At 41.2% G+C, this 18,203-nt stretch overlaps 1 protein-coding gene across 11 annotated transcripts; it reads left to right on the top strand.

Moving 5' to 3' along the window:
* Nucleotides 1–7,694: 7,694 nt before the first annotated feature.
* LOC133904713 (uncharacterized) lies at nt 7,695–16,626 on the top strand. Of its 11 annotated transcripts, none has more exons than XR_009907494.1 (9): nt 7,698–8,425; nt 9,680–9,985; nt 10,070–10,163; nt 10,719–10,837; nt 10,917–11,024; nt 12,045–12,104; nt 12,585–12,662; nt 15,418–15,516; nt 15,615–15,865. XR_009907494.1 is itself a non-coding variant. In XM_062346206.1 (9 exons), the coding sequence occupies exons 2-8, from the start codon at nt 8,423–8,425 to the stop codon at nt 12,642–12,644; spliced, it is 750 nt and encodes a 249-aa protein (XP_062202190.1). In that variant the 5' UTR covers nt 7,700–7,879; nt 8,273–8,422; the 3' UTR covers nt 12,645–12,662; nt 13,162–13,435. The 11 variants fall into 11 exon arrangements, 10 of the variants coding, with proteins under 10 accessions (XP_062202196.1, XP_062202194.1, XP_062202193.1 ...); XM_062346206.1 differs by lacking the exons at nt 15,418–15,516; nt 15,615–15,865 and adding an exon at nt 13,162–13,435 and having other exon boundaries at nt 7,700–7,879; nt 8,273–8,425; XM_062346205.1 differs by lacking the exons at nt 15,418–15,516; nt 15,615–15,865 and adding an exon at nt 13,162–13,435 and having other exon boundaries at nt 7,700–7,879; nt 8,218–8,425.
* Nucleotides 16,627–18,203: the final 1,577 nt, after the last annotated feature.

The following is an 18,203-nucleotide window of genomic DNA, read 5'->3' as shown; positions in this document are numbered from 1 at the left end:
TCATGTACTGCTCTCTCATGCACATTGTTCTTGCTTTAATTTTTCTAGCAAGCAAAGAGGAGATACAATTGAAAAACATAACCTCAAGCGAGGTTAAAAGAACCCAAAATCACATGAATTGTTCATAATTTGCAGCTGCATTTCTTCTTGGCCTACTTTGTGGTTGAATTGCTGCCGATAGCAAGCGTTCAGAAAGCACGGGCTGCACCGCTGTAGGCTAGAAGTCGGTGCTGCTTGGAACGTTTGGACGAGTTCCATTATAAAGGGTCCTAAGAGTCAAGGGCCACGAGAAGCCATACTATTCACGGTCATGAAATTACTGTTGACTGTCATCCATTTTCATTTCAGCCATAGCCTGCGCGTGCTCATAGAAACAGAACCAAGAAGTTAAAACCCCAGCTTTGCTCTTCCTTTTATCCACACAAATCTCCGCAAATGGAGCTTCTTAGCTTTCACAGTTAATTTTTTATTTTATTTTTTGAAGTTTGCAAATAGAGCGTTTAGGGTCTCTTTTCAACTTCCAGCATAAAGTACAAATAAACGCCGATGCTATTTTTCAGATGTCTAAAAACATAGCTCCATTCAGACGATGCCTCAGGACCGTTCGATCTCCATCCAACATGCGAAACTTTATCTTCAACCTCTGCTTGTTTCTTCTATCATGTGTTTCTCTCTCCTGCTGTTCGTCCCTGCGCCACCGACCTACACACGTCTCCGTCGGCGTCCCTGTCACCAACCCTGCCCATCGCCCACATGTCGCTCGCTGTGTAACATCCAGTTTTAAAAGAACAAAACTGGGCACAACACATGTATGCCAGGATTAAGTTTATACTTGTGCTTACTTCATTAGTGTATCATCACAGTGTCAAGATTACAACGATAATTAACTATTACAAAAGGATCCGATGGTCTAAAAGAAAAACATAACGGAACTAAAAGAGGTCTTCAGCGCCAGTGGGGCCTCCATCTTTCACAGGCGTCGACCTGGGGCACAACAGCCTAGAATAGCAGCTCCGGATCGAAGTCGTTCTCGTCGAAGGTAGCAGCTTCATTGCCAGCTTTTGAACAGCGGTAGAAAGCAAGGGAGGGGACAACAAGTGTGAGTACAAAGACTGTACTCTGCAAGTGGAGGGAAACATGATATGGGGTTTAAGTCAAGAAAAGATTTAGACACGGGTTAACCGCACTAAGCAACCTGAACCTATGATTCCAATAATAGACATCCTATTTACTAAGTGAAGACACAACTATGACAAAAAGATTAACTTATCGGATTTCATCCGACTACCAAGACTCATCAGGTAATTCCATTACCCGGCTACCCAACCAACCAGACCAAACCCTGATTCCAACTAATCCTAAAGAAGTCCAAGTTCGCTCTTGACCGTGAGCAAGGCTGATCAATCAGTTTATACTCTATAGAGTTTGCACAGCTTTATCCACAAGTCGTGATTTTTGTGTTATTTCACACTTCTGGGGTCTGTGGAGTCGGGATCTCACTACAAGGCCTTTACAAAGCTCCCACTAACCTGTAGGTACCCACTGAGGTTTCACCGCTAACAGACGATTCCATCGCTGCAGAGGCTCCCTCTTGTGCCACATAACCGTCCAACGGTGCCCACAGAACTAGAGGGGTGGATAATTAATTGGCTATGCTGTACCCATTTAGACCTCGTGGTTGTGCGAAACTAACTTGGTTACATGTTCAATAACCGGTCCTTAGAACCCCACACAGGAACAACTATAACCAACTGTGCACTATCGGCACACGTGCATTCCTGCACCAACCTCGACAACCATTCTGTTGGGATTCCTATACCATGTTGCTACAAAATTACCCTTTCCCGATTCTTGTTCCATAATTCATTAGTCAAGATTAACATTTTCCGCAACCATGACTGCACTAGCATACACTACCCATTTTATCTCATGGCTAAACAACGGCGACAAGGAATATTCAATCAGAACTAATAAACCCTAACATAGGATTTCATATTTAGACAAGCATGCATGTTGAAGAATAAAAACTACACCTACAAATCCTAAAACAGGGACAACTCAAGAACACTTACCTTCGACGGAGTGTTGCTCAAAATCCTCGAAAGTTTGGTCTTGGAGATTGCCGAACTGCTCTGCTCCTAATTGACAAACCAGAAAAAGCACACATGAAGGAAATCCTAAGAATAGTACACTAAACAGTGCTAAATCTAGATAAAAACCCTATAAAAAAGATTCTACACACCGCTACGAACATCTGGGCACGAATATCAACTAAATCATAGCTACAAGCAAAAAGTTATAAGCTTTTGATGTTATAGGGGCTATTCTGCAAATTTTACTTGAATTTCCAAGAAATACCGAATTGATTTTATACTGGAAAATGGATTTATGACGCAATAAAATATTTGTTGATTTAATCTTCTATTGGAAAAGACCGTGGAAAAGGCTCATGAGCCTGTGGACCACGGCCTGAAGGCCGGTTCACGGGTCCACGGTGGACCAAACTCAAAGGGCTATGCGCCATCTGATCTAGGCCGTAGGAGGGGAATCGGATGGCTCAGATTAAACCGGGGTGCTGGCCAACAGCGCGCGACGGGGAGGCGGTGGCCTATGCTTTGATTGAATATGATTTGGCTTATGAACCATTAATATCTATGAAAAGCGAAATCGTCGCTGATTTTATTATTGATCATCGTATTGATAGTGATGCATTGGTTAGTTTGATTAGTGTGTGTCCACGGAAATTATACTTTGATGGCTCGGGTTGTAGAGAAGGTCAAGGTGTTGGTATTTTTTTTTAATTTCCCCTAAAGGTTTTATTTTTTAAACATCGGTTCGTTTAGAATACTTTTGCACCAACAATCAAGCCGAGTATGAAGCTCTTTTGTTAGGTTTGCAAATTTTAAAATCCATGGCTGTGACACATGTAGAAGTGTTTGGTGATTCATTATTAGTGGTGCAACAAGTTTCTAGAGTTTATCAATGCTTTGATGGGTCACTAAATAGCTATTTAGATAGATGCTTAGATATCATAGCAAGTTTTGATGATTTTACCATCGTTCATATGTCTAGAGAAGAGAATATAAGGGCAAATGATTTAGCGCAACAAGCATCTGATATTCGAATGAATAGAGGGATGTTCTTTGTGTTAGAAAAACCGTTGTTAGCTTGCGCTAGTGATTTGAGAAAGCCGATGATCGAATATTTAGAAAATCCTAATTCATCGGTAGATAGAAAGGCTAGGCGATAAGCTTTAAAATATGTGATGTTGGATGGTGAATTATATCGCCGAACTATAGATGGATTACTTCTAAAATGTATAGGTTCGGAGCGAAGTAAAATTACTATAGGTGAAGTACATGAAGGTCCTTTTAAAGTTGTAGGAATTGTGACTGGGAATTCATACATGCTGCAATATGTACAAAGAGACAAGATGCATCGCGCTATCAATGGGAAATACTTTAAGAAATATTATCCGAGCATTTGGCAAGATGCTTGAGAAGGTAACTATATATGGCCGATGTAATTTACTATCGTCCTTAGATATATCACTGTACGTGGCCGGTGTGAATATCATCGCCCTTAGAACATGCACATATGGCCGATATGTTGTTTGTATCGCCCTAAGTCTTAACTTGGAATAGAAGGTGATATATTCGTGATTATCCTATGTAAAACTATTTTTTGGTGCGCAAGATTTACCAAAAAATATAGGGGGGGCATGTGTTGATAGCAAAAAATGGCACGACCAGATTTTTTTTTATACACCGGATAGTCCGGTGATCAATGCCGTGTCATCGCCGGACTATCCGGTACTTGTAGTTCGATTTCGGCCAGAAGACATGCTTTCTGGAAAAAAAAAGTCTAGTGAGGGCTCATTGAACGCTGGACTATTCGGTGTTTATAGTTCGAATTTGGTGCAGTAAAACATGCTTTTTGTATAAAATAGTCTGGTGAATGATCCGGTGAAAACGCCGAACTATCCAGTGTGTAGAAGGCCAATTTGCACCAAAAACTTGCTCTCTGAAAGAAATGGTCCGGTGAAGATTCCGGAGTATCACCGGACTATCCGGTGTGTAGAAGGTCAATTTGCGTCAAAAACTTGCTCTCTGGAGAAATGGTCCGGTGAAGATTCCTGGGTATCACCGGACTATCCGGTGAGAAGAAGAAGGTTTTTAGCCAAAAAAATGTTCTCTGGTGAAAATTGTCCAGTGAGGTCTTTGATGATTGTCAGATCATCCGGTGCGTTCAAAAGGAAAACTTTGCAAAAAAATTGCTCCCTGCAAATATTGGTCCGGTGACATACTCCGGTGAGTATAAATATGACGTCGGAATATCCGGTGTGTGTAAGATCGAGTCTTAGAGTTTCGGCCGAGTGAACTCACCGGATGGTTTGGTGCTCTGGAGTTTGTTCTCACAGGACCATCCGATGTTCAGTTCGAAACCAAATCGAAGTGGATTTGTGGATTTGTTCGAATCTCTTCCACAATTTTGGCCGAATAGGGCGTGTTTAGGATAGGAATAGAGTCCTACTTCGATTCCTTAGGGTCAAGAAACTTCGATTCTCTAGGGTCAAGACCATACCCCCCTATAAATAGTCAAGGGGTGGAGGCCGATTGCATATCCATCAGTCAATCGCATCTGTTGCATCTACTTTTTGTTTTGCCTTTACTTTCTTGCAATTTAGGGTTAGTTCTTCGCTGCTACTTCGAATCTCTATGATTCAGGTGGTAGTTCTTTGTCAATTTGCTCGTAAATCGTCTGGGTAGCGATCCCCAAGGTTGTTGGTTGAAATCTTTGCTTGTTTTCTTGTAAACAAGTCGCGTGTCGCTGCGAAAAGCGACAAGTATCCTTGACGGACACCGTGTTGGTGAGGTGTTCCGCGCCAACACCTTCTTCCCTTCACTTTTCTCAAAGTGCTGGCACGGTCGACCGGTCTACTCGACCGCCATGACGGCAGACGGTCCCTCCTTGCGTTTGTTCTTCTTTTCTCCTTTTGGCCGATCCTTTTGGAGGAGGCATGCTGGTCGGAGGACGGCCACGACCTAATGTCAATCTGAAGTTCTCAGGCCTCGGTGGCCTATGCGCACTTGTCTACGAGCTCGAAGAGCTCGATAGTGCCTGGATTTCCTTGGTGGCCAACTTCTCGATCATCTTTTGGTCTCTGACCCCTCTCTTAAATGCTATGACCACAAATTCACCTGTGATTCTTGGAATGATGTTTTGGCGCTCGGTGAAGCATCGGATGAAGTCTCACAACAACGCACCCTGTCGTTGGCTGACTTGGTACAGGTCGTCTTTGACCCCGGGTCGGGCATAGGTCCCCTGGAAGTTGGTGACAAACTGATCACACAGATCCTCCTAGGAGCAAACTGACTCGTTGGGGAGGTTCATAAGGAAGGACCAGACTAAACCAGTCAAGGCGGTTGGAAAGTAGTTGGCGATGACTTTTTTGTGGCCTCCTGCAGCTTGCACCATGGTAGTGTAGATCTATAGGAACTCTTCGGGGTTGGTTGAGCCATCATACTTCTTGTCTGGGACAGACCAAAACTTGTTCGACCAACGCACCTCTCGCAGTCAGGCTCATAGGGCGTTGCACCCTATTCTGTAATGGGGAGTCACCCGCTAATGGGCGACAGCGTATGCTCATGGGGAGAGACGACAATCACGTGATCCTAGAGATGGGATAGAGGAATCTGATGCCTCCCTGCGTGAGGGAGGCGAGTGGTAGGGCTGCTTGCCCTTTTCCTGCTCTCGTCAGGCGCGGTCTTCGTGCTCTCGCGTGGCCACCTAGCTCTGGATCACGCCGCGGAGGTCATGTTGGTGTAGAAAGTCGCGCATGTCAAAGGGTTGGTTGTCTCGACACGGCGGGGGTCTCCGAGCGCTCCCTGTTACCGAGGGAGGACGAGATCTTTCCTACCGTGGGGGCTGCCACGATTCTTGACAATCGTGACCTTCACCAGTTCTAGCGACTAAAGTGGAGTTTGTCGCCATAGTTTGGCGCCGGACGGTCTCAACCAAGAGGACGAGGCCACACAACCATAGCACAACTAGCGAACCCTCCGGTACTGCTACCGGTGGGTGGCTAAGAAGCATTCGCACAGTCTGCAGATTCTGTGTAGGCGTCATGGCCTCATAGACGAGCTGCCGAGCGCAAAGTGGCAACATATCACGAGGGGGGAGCCCCGATATTCGTGCTGCATGACGTCCTTCATGATGTCACTGCCAAAGACTGGGTCCTATGCGGTAGCTCCTCCGGGCAACGTTATGGTGGTTGGTGCTGTACCAGAGCGTCCCCATATCCGGCGCTGACCTGGTTCCCCTCTGGGGCGCGTGGCTTGAGGATCATCGTCGGAAACCAGAATACGGGAGCCTTCGCTGCCCCCTGTTGCATGAACTGTCATGCAAACTTCCTGTTGAGCCTCGGAGCCCTCGAACTTCGATTCGGTGTCCGATTCCTAGAGCACATCGGACTCATCTGGGTCGTATCACATGGCGAACACCTCGTGGTAACCGGGGTCCTCGGAACAGGACTCAATGATTACTATGGATCTGTCCATGGGTAGTCCAATCTAACTTGCAACAACTACAAACGCAAAAACGTGTGCCCCTACCTAGCGCGCCAATTGTCGAGGGTTAATCCATAATAATGGTTCCAGGATATACCGATTGGTGGACGCATGAACAACGTTTTGCGGTGTTCGTGTGCTTGTGATGAACTAAAGAACACGGGGATTATCTAGGTTCAGACCTCTCGAATGATAATAGACCTACGTCTTATGTATTTTGTTATTAGAGTCTGTGAACTGGTTCATATGAGTTTTCTCGGCTCTTGCTTCTACGTCTCTTTATGAAACAGGTCCTCTTCTCTTTATATACTAGAGAGAAAGGAAACTTATAAGTGGACACTGTTTAGCGGATCCATACCTGGTTAGATATTCTACTCTTAGATCATCATCATGAAGAATCGGGTAAACCCAACTTGCTCTGAGAGCTCTACATGCCCGTCACATCCATCGCATAGCATAAGTCAGTTCGCAACACCTCACTTCATATAAATTAATGCTATAGGACGAGGCACTGTCCATCTATGCCGGCCACAACTTTGTTCGCTGGAAAAAGTGCTTCGGGAAGGAAAACACTTAAGTAGACATCAATAAATACGATTAGACATGTTAGGTATGAGCGTCTCACGACCAGCAAGGGCTGATCGTGGGATAATATTATATCGTAAGGAGGCTGATCACGCAAGTCTCATGCTGGTCGTGCGAGATAAGGGTTGATCGCTCAATAGGCTAAGGTTCAGGAAATATTCCTCGTCGGTCGCCACAACCCTCGCGGGGCCTGTTAGCCAGAATACCTCCTTACTCAATACTCCGACATACAACTTTCTCACAATTGATCCACATATTATCCTCTACGACATGTAATCTGATCGTAAGCACACTTATTGTCAGAGGATGACAGATAGGTTCACGGTGAGAAAATTATAATTTTTAGCAATATGTGTCAAAATAGTTGTAGTTTTTTTAAATAAGCACGAGAAATTACATTTTTCTGCGACATGTGTCAAAATAGTTATAGTTTTTTGAAATTTACTCTTTTTTTAATATAAGGGCGCTGCGCTGAACCGTATCTATACCCTGTAAAGACGTATTCTGGTACTTCCGTTTACACACTGCGAAAGCGTACTAAACTTTCCATCCCCTCCCCCCATCCAAGCAGAGCTATCCACAAATTCCACCGGTATCCCACAAATTTGCTTCCCTCCTCCTCCCGAACCTTCCTCGCCATCACCGGCGCTAAATTCCGCCGCGATTCCTCCCCGCGCGGCAAGCTGCACGCTTGATCCACTGCTGCCGTCGCTATCCTAGCTCCGGTAAACCCTACCATGCTCTAATCCCCTGATCGATTTTCACTGCCGGCGGCGACGTCCGTCGCTCCAATACGTTCGTGCTGTGATTGCTTCGAAATTTTGCTTAGTCCCGTTTCGGTTTGACGCATTCTTCGCGTGGTAGGTAGTAGAATGCTGCTACTCGGTACGTTGCGAGTGTGCAGTTCGAATTTTATCCCTGATGGCGGTGTGATTGTGCTGCTGGTCTTTCGATTCCAGACCTAGCCTGGTAGCTGTGAGGAACTAACTAGCTGCTAGTACTAGCTTAATTTCTTCTGGTGATACACTAACAGCTCGTTTGGTTTGCATCGCCACATGATCAGAGGGACCATCCGATACAAAAACCGAGCCTAACAGCTCGTTTGGATGGTGTCGCAGGACCATCCCGACCGTCGCCATGCAGTTTTTCGCTACCAATGCAGCAAGTTTTTTTCTCTGGACCAGGCCATCCGATGGAAAAGCGTCTGACGACGTCGTCCGGAGCGGGAACGGTCCGGACGGCCTGATCCGGCAAACCAAACTCACCGCATGGTGCTGTACTGACACCTTTGTTCGAATTCCCTTTTATTTGTCTTAGGATCTCTTCAAATTTAAACGAACAGTGATATGGGAAATGTTTGGTTCTGTTTCTCTGTTTACTGTTTTGAGTCTATAATAAATTCAGGTTCGTCGAACTGCCTACTTGTTTCAATTTTTTGTGCGGTTCATATTCTATAAGGTTTGAAAGCTGGTTCATATTCTATCAGGCTAAGTGTTTTTTTTTGTACGAATTCTGCTAGAAGTGATTGGTATGAGTTGTTGCTAGCTTGATTCGTGCTCTGGAGGAAGGTCTATGTAGGGCTGCTTAGATTGCTGGTACGGTTAGCTTGTTTAGCTGCTACTTGTTTGTAGCACTGCAGTGTGCGCTGTCATCAAATGCTTGCTATTTATTTTGATGCAAATTTCTGTTTGAATTATTATAATGTTCTAGCCACAAATTTATATGCTGGAAATGCAAACTTAACCCCTTTTCTAGGACCTGAACATAGCTTTAGTTGAAGAGAACATGTATTGATGGATGATTGTTTGTTTTGCACTGTGCCCATTTTATGCTCACCTGTCACAGTCTCACAGCTACTGCTTTCTGATATGTTTAAACTTGGATAGTTTGGTGTTCCTTTTTCTTAAATTTGCGTGAATTTCGTATATTTCTTTTTTAAAAACTGTAGAACTGTTGTAAAATTCAGCAAAGGTGTTAAACAACTGGTTCGATACGGGGTGTATTTTGTGCTAACAAGGTGTTGCGTTCTATCAGAAATTTTACGTGTGTACAATATGGTGCTTTTACAAATTAAAACATTATTTATTGAAACTGCCATGTAGTTGTTTTAGTTTGATCAGTCTTGTGTGATCAGTTGAATTAGAAGCTGGTCTCATACTAACATGTGTTAATTTCTTTGGGCCTTTATTTCACTTTTGAACATTTGTTTTCTCTACGTGCTTATATTCCAAGGGTATGACCTTTTTGTTTACTTCTAGTTGTACTACTTGCTAGTGATTATTCTGAACCTGCCAGAAAGCAACATACTGCAGCATTTTATTTTACCCTTTAATGCGTCTGTCAGTTGAAGTATCCTCAGTTGGAATGTAAATGCTTTCCTCTATCTTTAATGACCCCTACAGAAAAATTCTTTGTTCTTGATGATTGTTACTTTGTTAGCACCTTGGTTCCTATATTTTTATGCACTTCATTGCTTTTTCTGAACTTAAGATATATTCGACTTTAATAGTACATATGAATGACAGATGGCATTGCCAGATCAAAGGGTAGAAGTAGATGCATTAGAAAGACACTTATTGGCTGCTTCATCTTCAAACGACTACAACGGAAACTGTGAGGATGGGGTCCTCTATGATGCATCATTTGGAGCAATGGAAGACAATTTTGTCAAGTATCACATTGCTTGGTGGATTCTTTTATCTATATTACTAATCTTAGCCTGGGGAGTAGGAGTCCTCATGTTACTTTACTTGCCTATTCGGGTATATGTGTGCCGGAGGGACTTCCGCTCTAGGAAGCTGTACTTGACACCACATGCTGTTGTTTACAAGGTATTTGCATGTGGAATGTGAAAATTACTATTTGATTTTATTTTCATGCTATTCATCTATCCAATGCCCTTGATCATAATCCAGGTAAACAAGCCTGTTGCCTTTTCTTGTTTTGGGGCTTTGAAGAACGAAAAATATGTTGTCCTCCCTTCAGTTTCTGATGTTGTCGTTGAGCAAGGTAATATCAATGCTGCTGAACAAACTCGTCAGTGATTACTGATTAGTGATGAAGAACTCATCAGCCTTCAGCCCACAATTAGTGTGAACTGGATGGAGAAAACCACATCAAGAAATTAATGGTTCAATTGTTCTTTTGGAAAGAAAACAACACAACTTAAATAATTTCACTAGTGTATTTCCAGTTACACACCTCTACAAAAGTTCAGGTGTAAATGTAACTCTCAAATATGAAAAAGGAGGATAATATAGAACTTGAGTTTAGACAGCATGATCTAGATTCTAGACTTATGTTAATGACACAAGAATAGACTACCTTATACTACCCAAGTGCTCTTGCTAGGACTTGCTGACAAGAGAATTGAGTTCTTTTTCATATCCATCTTTCTGGGCTTTATTGAAAAGTCAATTTTCATCTGGCAAAATTACAGAAAGAACAGTCCCTCTGTTGTTTTGACTGTGACAAGCTACAACATGTAGTTTGTTCTTAATGTTTGTAAATGAGATACAGTGTTGCTACAAAACAATTCAGTTACTTATCACATGATTTCTGTAGGTTATCTCCAATCCCTTTTTGGAATATATTCAATCAGAATTGAGAATATTGGTGTTAGAAGGCCTGCAAGTGATGATATAAAGATAACTGGAGTTGCTAACCCACATGATTTCAAGAAGGTACTCCATTTTTTTTTAATTTTCTGTCTCAGTTGATCTTTAGTTTTTGTTGAATTAAATTTTGCATATACTTGTTCAGGCTGTTCTAGTCCATATTTTGAATACAAGGAATCTGCATTTCAGTAGGAAATCTTCTGTATCTGATGATGAACAGAGCACAAGTTTGAATCCTATAGCTAGTGCATGGGTATGCCTTCACTTCTCTTGTTTCATTTACACTTTAACACTTGAAACTGTACCCATATCAGCTATTAAAAAGCATCTGGTTTCCAAATGCTACTGAAATGTGTTTAAGAAACATGTCTTTCCGACTGTGATGTGTGTTGTTGTGATGTACACTTATACCGTAATACTTAATGGGGATAAATCACGGAGTGATACTGACAGCGATAGCTTGAAGGTAAACCTGCTGGTTCACTCTTCTAAATTCTCAAAGAGGATTTGTAGTTTACTTAGCAAGAAGTCACCGGAGTCATGTGACACCAATGCTTTGCTTGCATGTGAGATCCGCCCATATTTGTGCTTAGATGAGAGGATGCACACCAGAGAGAAGAAAGAAATTTGAGAGGCTTTTGCTAATTCTAAATAGGCAGCTTATTTCTAACAACCATAATTTACGCAATCTCTAGAGTTTCCAGGCACCGCAATGGTACAGTTCATGCTACAGAACCGTGCATGAACAGTTTTTTTTTTTTTTTTTTTTTGTACATGTGACAGTTGTAAACCTAGCATGTAGTCTTCAATATACATTCGTGAAATCGTGATTGCACCGAGACTGGAAATGGTTGTACTGAACTACTGACTGGTTTATTGTCTGCTGCCAGCCCGGCCACTTTGTTCTTAGCTTTGCCAGCAGGCTCTGTTAATCTGTGTATATTTCCTGTGGCAAGATTAAAGGACGTTATGGCCTTTATTTTCAATAATTATAACAGAAATTGGTTCACATGTCTACTGCGATGGAAAACGCTGTATTTTGAATTCCTTGTTGGCTAGAGCTTAGGAATTAGAGCTATTTTCTCTGAAATTTACTTGGATTAAATATGTTTGTGTCGATTTGTAGTGTTATTTTTTCTTAACAATATATTTGGATTAAACATGTTAAGTTTGTATGTATGTGTAACCAAGTTCTTGCTTTGCTATTACTTTGATAAACTCTTTGTGCTTCACCATGTTGTCTAAAATCTGAAGTATTACATTGAGTTTTCAGGTACCTCCTCTTGGAGAGTTGATACTAGAGAAGCTTGATGAAGTTGAAATCTCTGTAAAGGTGACTAATGCAGGAAACACTTCGCAGCACTTTAGGAAATTCTTTCAACATTCTCTTTGTATTAATATCATCGCAAATACAGTACTAGAGAAAAATATGAAAAACATTAGAAAGTCCAAGAATTTTAGATTTATAACTTGGTAGTTAAGAGCATGTACTGCCATCAAGTTATAGCCCAATACAAGACTTATCTCACAGTTGATAGAAGTAGGTCCTTTAATGAACTTTAAGTATTTCGAGCTGCAAACACTTAGCTCGGAGTCGAAGCTATTCAGCCAAAATGCTACTATGCTAGTACCATTTAATGTTGTAGTGATGCAGGTCTACATCTATTTCCTTGGGGGTGATATTTTGTTGGTTGCTCGTATCTTCTTTTGGCAGTTGATGCATATATATTAAATCTGACAGATTTAATAGACGATCATTCTTTTACTGGTGTTAGTTCTCTTCAACCTGTAACATGAATTATCTTTCACTCAGAAAATGCAAGCACTGCTAGAGGGGGTTGAAACATCCAAAATGAATACCAGACCCAGTTGACTTAGTAGATTTTGACAGGTATGCCAAGTTTTAGTTCAGTTGTCCTCTTCCCTACTTTCACTATCCTGTCAAACAGTATAGAAGTATTTTTTTGGAAAAGAGAAGCTTTATTAACTCTTATTATTACATTCAGATGATACGACCATACAAGGTATTACCCCTGACTTCTACATAACAAAGATGCATACAGCCAGAACAAAACAACAAAAACACTAAGAACAAACAAAGTAGAGACTCCACATATTGGAAACAGAACTCCCTAGAAGTAGTTATTATAGCTAGGCTTGGATGCAGAGTCTAGAATGTCATCCAAACTGGGTAAAGAGCTCCCTGGCCACTTTCTCTAAGCGTGTGCATGCCGAAGTAATCAGCTTACGATGCTCCTACCACTAAACCACAGACCATAGTTGGAGCCAATGTGTAAAAGTAAAAATAACCTAGCATGTAGTTATAGGAGGGCATAGATGTATACGATTGGATATTGGAGTTGACCGACTTTTTGTGTGGCATGTCCAAGTTCCTGTACGATGCTCGCTTCATGGCCTTCGACATGGAGTCCTCATCCACAGCCGGCAGGCCATCCCCCGACTGCATGGCCTCAATGCGACCACAATACATAAGTACTTAAGTTTCTTGTATTAGTACTCTGAAGTTCTTGTCCCTTAATGTCTTAGTTCAGTTGTCTTCTTCCCTACTTTCGTTGTCTTGCCAAACAGTAGTCGATTATTTCAGCGTCTTGTATTAGTCTTCTGTAATTATTGGCCCTTAAAGTCTGTTTCAGTTGCGAGTTCCATTGTAGATACTGCAGCTGATTGCGTGGCTCGAGCCAGTTGCATGAGATTTCTCGCGTTGTCACGTCATTGGACTGTTAACTAAGATATCCAAGAGGGTTTTCTTGCACATGCTAGATAGAACTGATTTCTGTTCTGTTTCAAGAGGGTCACTGTCGCTGCTTTCCCTGTAGGGTTTTTGAAACAAACCTTTAGTTGAACTCAGCAAGAACTTGACTAGAAAAGGGTCATCCACAGAAACTATCCAGAACATGAGTTCTGAACTTATGATACTAAAATTTCATCTGTCTAGCAAGTAACAAAACAACTCTGTTTCTACAAAATCTGTGGGAATATGCAGTAATCAGCCCAATACCTCTACTTATTCAGCAAGACCTCAGCCGAACTTCAGCTCTAGTTACCAAATCATTGTGATCACCAGAAAAAAATTATGGCGCTCCTGATTTGGTGATCGCTTTGCTAATTGGTGATGGTTTCCTCTACCCAGATGATGGCTTGACAGTCAATAAATTTCTTGCATTACATGGAGTTCAAGTCATGCCTCTACATTAAATTAGAGCATGTTTGTTTCGGTTTCGGATGGTGGATTTCAGTTTTTATAATCCAAAAGTGAAGCAAACAGATAACTTTTTGCTATAGCTTTTTACAATCCACTTGTTGGATTGTGGGAATCCAAAAAGCTGGTTTTCCTTAGCTTTTCACAGATTGTGAAAGTCTATTTTACTGAATTGTTTATAAAAGTATTTTATAATCCACAATCTAAAAGTTTTTCATAATTCAATTTTTTTACAATCCACAATCTACAAGCTACTTTTTAGATCCAAGGCTGAAACAAAACAGGCCCTTAAAATATGACCTAAGGGTACTTCTTAAAAAACATCTAAAGCAATGTAGAAAAGGCAAGATGCCCCTCTTAGTCTTTATTTTTGAGGCAGCATGATATTATAGGTTCTCTTTGATGATGCTATGCAGCATTCATAGGCCTCTAGTTACACATGGACTAGAAACTGAGTCTAGCTCAGTTGGTTGAGTGTGTGGATGTACGTCTATCGAGGTTCGAGTTCTCTTCGACGTGAATTTAAATACATATTTCTTCTTATTGATAATGCTACCTAATTCCTTCTATATCGGTCAAGTTTTTTTAGTTACACATGGACCTGGTAGAGTGCACTGCTGCTTTCTTAAAATGCTGTGGAATGTTTTAGTGGATAATTGTAGCAGGTGCATCCATTTGTTTATCCTAATCCGATGAACAATAAATATTTCCAACACGTGGTTCATTGAACCTTATAAGCATCTCGTCGTTTCTTGTAACCACAAGAAGGTGGGAAATCATTTCTTTATAGAAAAAAAAACAGATTTGCAGCTGCCGGTTTCCTGGCGAAAAGGCAGTATCTGCTTCCAGTCAAGGCTGACTGCTGGACTTTTCACCCTTGTTCTCCATCCTCTGTTCACACTTCACGATATTTTCCTGTTCTTTGAAGGACCACTCCCCAATATTAATCTCCTGTCTGCATGATGTCAAATCGTGCCATGCACATAATCTTTTGGAATCCTTGTCCCTGATGTATGGGAGAAAAATGGACCCAACCCATCATAACCAAGTTTATTGATTTGGTGGTTATGGCTGCATTGCTTGATGTCCTATCTAGCGTAGTTTAAGCACATAGTGGTCATGAATTATGATGTTGCCTTTTGGTTTGGTCTCCCATCATATTGCACCATGATCAGAATTGAATTTTCAAAATAAAGAAATTCTCGCAGCCACTCAGAGCACTCACTAGTGCCATCGGAAGGCATCATCTGGTCTTGTTTAAACTGGGTAGATCTTACATGGGCGTATCTTTATGGTAGTGCACATGATCGTCACACCGGATCAAACATTTATTGGGGCGCAGAAAATCACTATCCCTAGCTACGTGTAGGTTGGACTAATTGGAGTAGATGATGATAAAGTTTGTCTCTATTGTTTGAGATTTTAGGATTGAACAAGATGTGACCGGTGTCGATCCCTTTGGTGGCTATCAGCATCGTGGTCATGGTTGCTGTCGATAGCAGTGGGCTCGTGCATACATTTTCATGTATATCTAAGGATTCATGTAACTTTGTTATTGTCTTATGTTTTGTCCTGTATAATCATTTCTGATAATAGATGGTGATGGCTTGCTATTATTTGCAGATCATTCTGTAATCAAGCTGGGAATTTCACTTTCTGCACATAAAGTTATAGTTGAAAGGGAACAATCATTCAAACTTGCAACTAGAAAAAAAATCTGCTTGATGATCAGATAAAATAAGTGGAATCAAGTCACCATCCTGCAACTGGTGCTGTCGATATTAGATGCTGATAACAAGACTTTTACTGTTTACTGTGGGCATGCCTATTTCATTTTAAACACTTAATTTAACAAAGATTGATACGTTTCTTCCCCCCTTTCCTTAGTGAGCGCTTCTTGATTACTCACAGATAAATAAATAAATAAAATAAAAACTTGTTGACTACTCTTTTGTTGAGATATACAAGAGAGAAATTTTAGTCTTGGCCTAAACACCTTGGTTAAATAGTGCAAATTGGATCGAATTTGTTCTACTGAACTGTCTTTCTGCCTGTTTAGCCTGGTCTAAATGCTTTGTTGGGCAAGCAGAATTTGGGGTAGCTGCTATAATTCCTATAGAGAGGCTTTCAGTTGTTTTCGAGGTTTGCATGGTAAAATGATATGTTGCCTAATTCCTGTTAAATCCTAATTCCTGTTAAATCGAGCACTTTGCTCCTTGTAATTTGCAGTATAGCTTAAATTACCAATATAGCAGGCTTTTTACTTTTTGTTTGCTTCTCAAAGTGCTATTGGCGTTTAAAAATTCTTTTGCAAAACTATCTACTTCAGTGAATCAGATAGCTTGAGCAATTGACACCTTTTCTTTTCCTGCCTAGTTGTGTTTTCTGATACTGGTCTTGAGTTTTCTATATACCCGAATTAACCTTTGATTGTTTTGACAAATTTATAAACTGGGGCCAGCCGCAAGTCAAATCTGTTGCTTTGTTGTTGATCCTGGCAGCCATGGACCATGACGAGAGTCACCAAACGTCTTCCCCTTTTTCTAAGCTATCACGTGGGCAAATGCATGCTGTTTGCAATTGAGTGAGACTAATCAGCCTTTGATTCGATGCAATGACATTATTGGTTCCTTGACCGAATCTGTGGAATAATGTAGCTAATACTCCCTCTGTACGATGTAAAGCATGCAGTTAAAACTCCCTAACTTTGATAACTGATTTAAGAAGAACGACTTGGATTGTTCATATGTAGTAGTATCATCATATTTATCATGAAAAATATTTCCATAATATAGTAATGTTATTATTATTATTATTATTATTATTATTATTATTATTTCCATATAAATAGTAGATATCAAAGCAGCATATTACAGGCCCTAGCGATCTCCATAAGGCCATATTTTGTACCTCTGTCTTGACTACCAACATAAAGATGTTCCTTTTCCGGCATTACCTAGAAACTAGCATGCATGTTGACATTTTGTTCTTTTTTTAATGAAACCGGCATGAGGATTGTCTATTATATTAATTAGAAAAAAACCTCATGAATTACGAACAAAGAGTTAAAAAACCAGAAAATAGCAAAAAAAAAAAAGTCAGGGAGCCCGGCAAATCCCTAATCCAACGATGAAGACCTATTCTCGCACTTAAGATACCCAAGATGGTACACGCCTGCAAAAACCTAAAACTTAAATGAGAGGTTTCATGCTTGATAATTTGAACAATTTATTCCGTGAGCTGCTCTCAATGGTGACATTTAAAGGTGGCCAAGTGGGCCCGGTCAAGTGGGTCAGCATGAGGCACGGTTATTTTGGTCCGGTTTAAGCACGGCACGGTAGCTAACGGGTTAGGATGGCACGGCACGACGGCTTGAGTCGTGCCTGTGTCGGAGTTATGGCACGACGGGCCGGCACGGTACAGGCTGTTTAACTGTTTCTATTTTTGTAATATCTTATATAATTTGTTTAGATCTAATATCATATATGATATGTGGTGCAATAATAGTGTGCTTGACTGTAAGTAAAAGGTCATGTGTTTGATTTCGGTGAAAGCTAGTTTTTGTGATTTTTCGCGGACTGATAGATTGATATAAAAAAAATCATCGGATATACCGTACCGTGAACCGACACAGTACAACCCGAGACCATACCTCAATGGACATGACGTATCGGTCGGACCGTCCGTTTGACCACCTCTGATGACACTCCTATCCATTATCTCAACACGAGATATTTCTAGCTTCCACACATGTCTTCTCTCCAGCGAGCCTTGCCGTTGCCGGGACTCCAGCCACGTGGTCCCACGTGCCAGTCACTCGTGCGTAGCGTCAAATACAGGGATGGCAGCCTCGCCTACTTACCTGTATACACGTGAGCAATTAGAAAGAAATGTCGGGAAGAAGAAGCGATAGAAACGTTCTTCGTTCATCGCCTGCATGCATCATTGTTCTTGGCCTACTCTGCTCTGCTAGCTAGAGTGGCCAGATGATAGTCAGTGAACAATTTGTTGATTGCGAAGGTAAGTGGGGCTTATCGCTCGAAGTACGATGGAGAATTTGAATTCACTTAAGTGGATAGTTTTCTCTCTTCTTAATATTCTAAATATTTACTTTCTTTGTTTTAAAATAATAGATGTATTTCTTTTAGACTTGATCTTCGAAGTTAGATTTTAACTAAGATTTTGTTATAAAATATATTATTTATAGCTATA

This window comes from Phragmites australis, chromosome 22, assembly GCF_958298935.1.
Source record: "Phragmites australis chromosome 22, lpPhrAust1.1, whole genome shotgun sequence".
Taxonomy (NCBI): domain Eukaryota; kingdom Viridiplantae; phylum Streptophyta; class Magnoliopsida; order Poales; family Poaceae; genus Phragmites; species Phragmites australis.
Note: the sequence above shows the minus strand (reverse complement) of the source record. Positions and strands in the feature narration are given on the sequence as shown.

Coding starts and splice junctions, on each gene's coding strand:
- LOC133904713 (XM_062346210.1), top strand. Junction 9,986..10,069: donor CACATGCTGTTGTTTACAAG/GTATTTGCATGT, acceptor ATCATAATCCAG/GTAAACAAGCCTGTTGCCTT. Junction 11,025..12,044: donor ATCCTATAGCTAGTGCATGG/GTATGCCTTCAC, acceptor TTGAGTTTTCAG/GTACCTCCTCTTGGAGAGTT.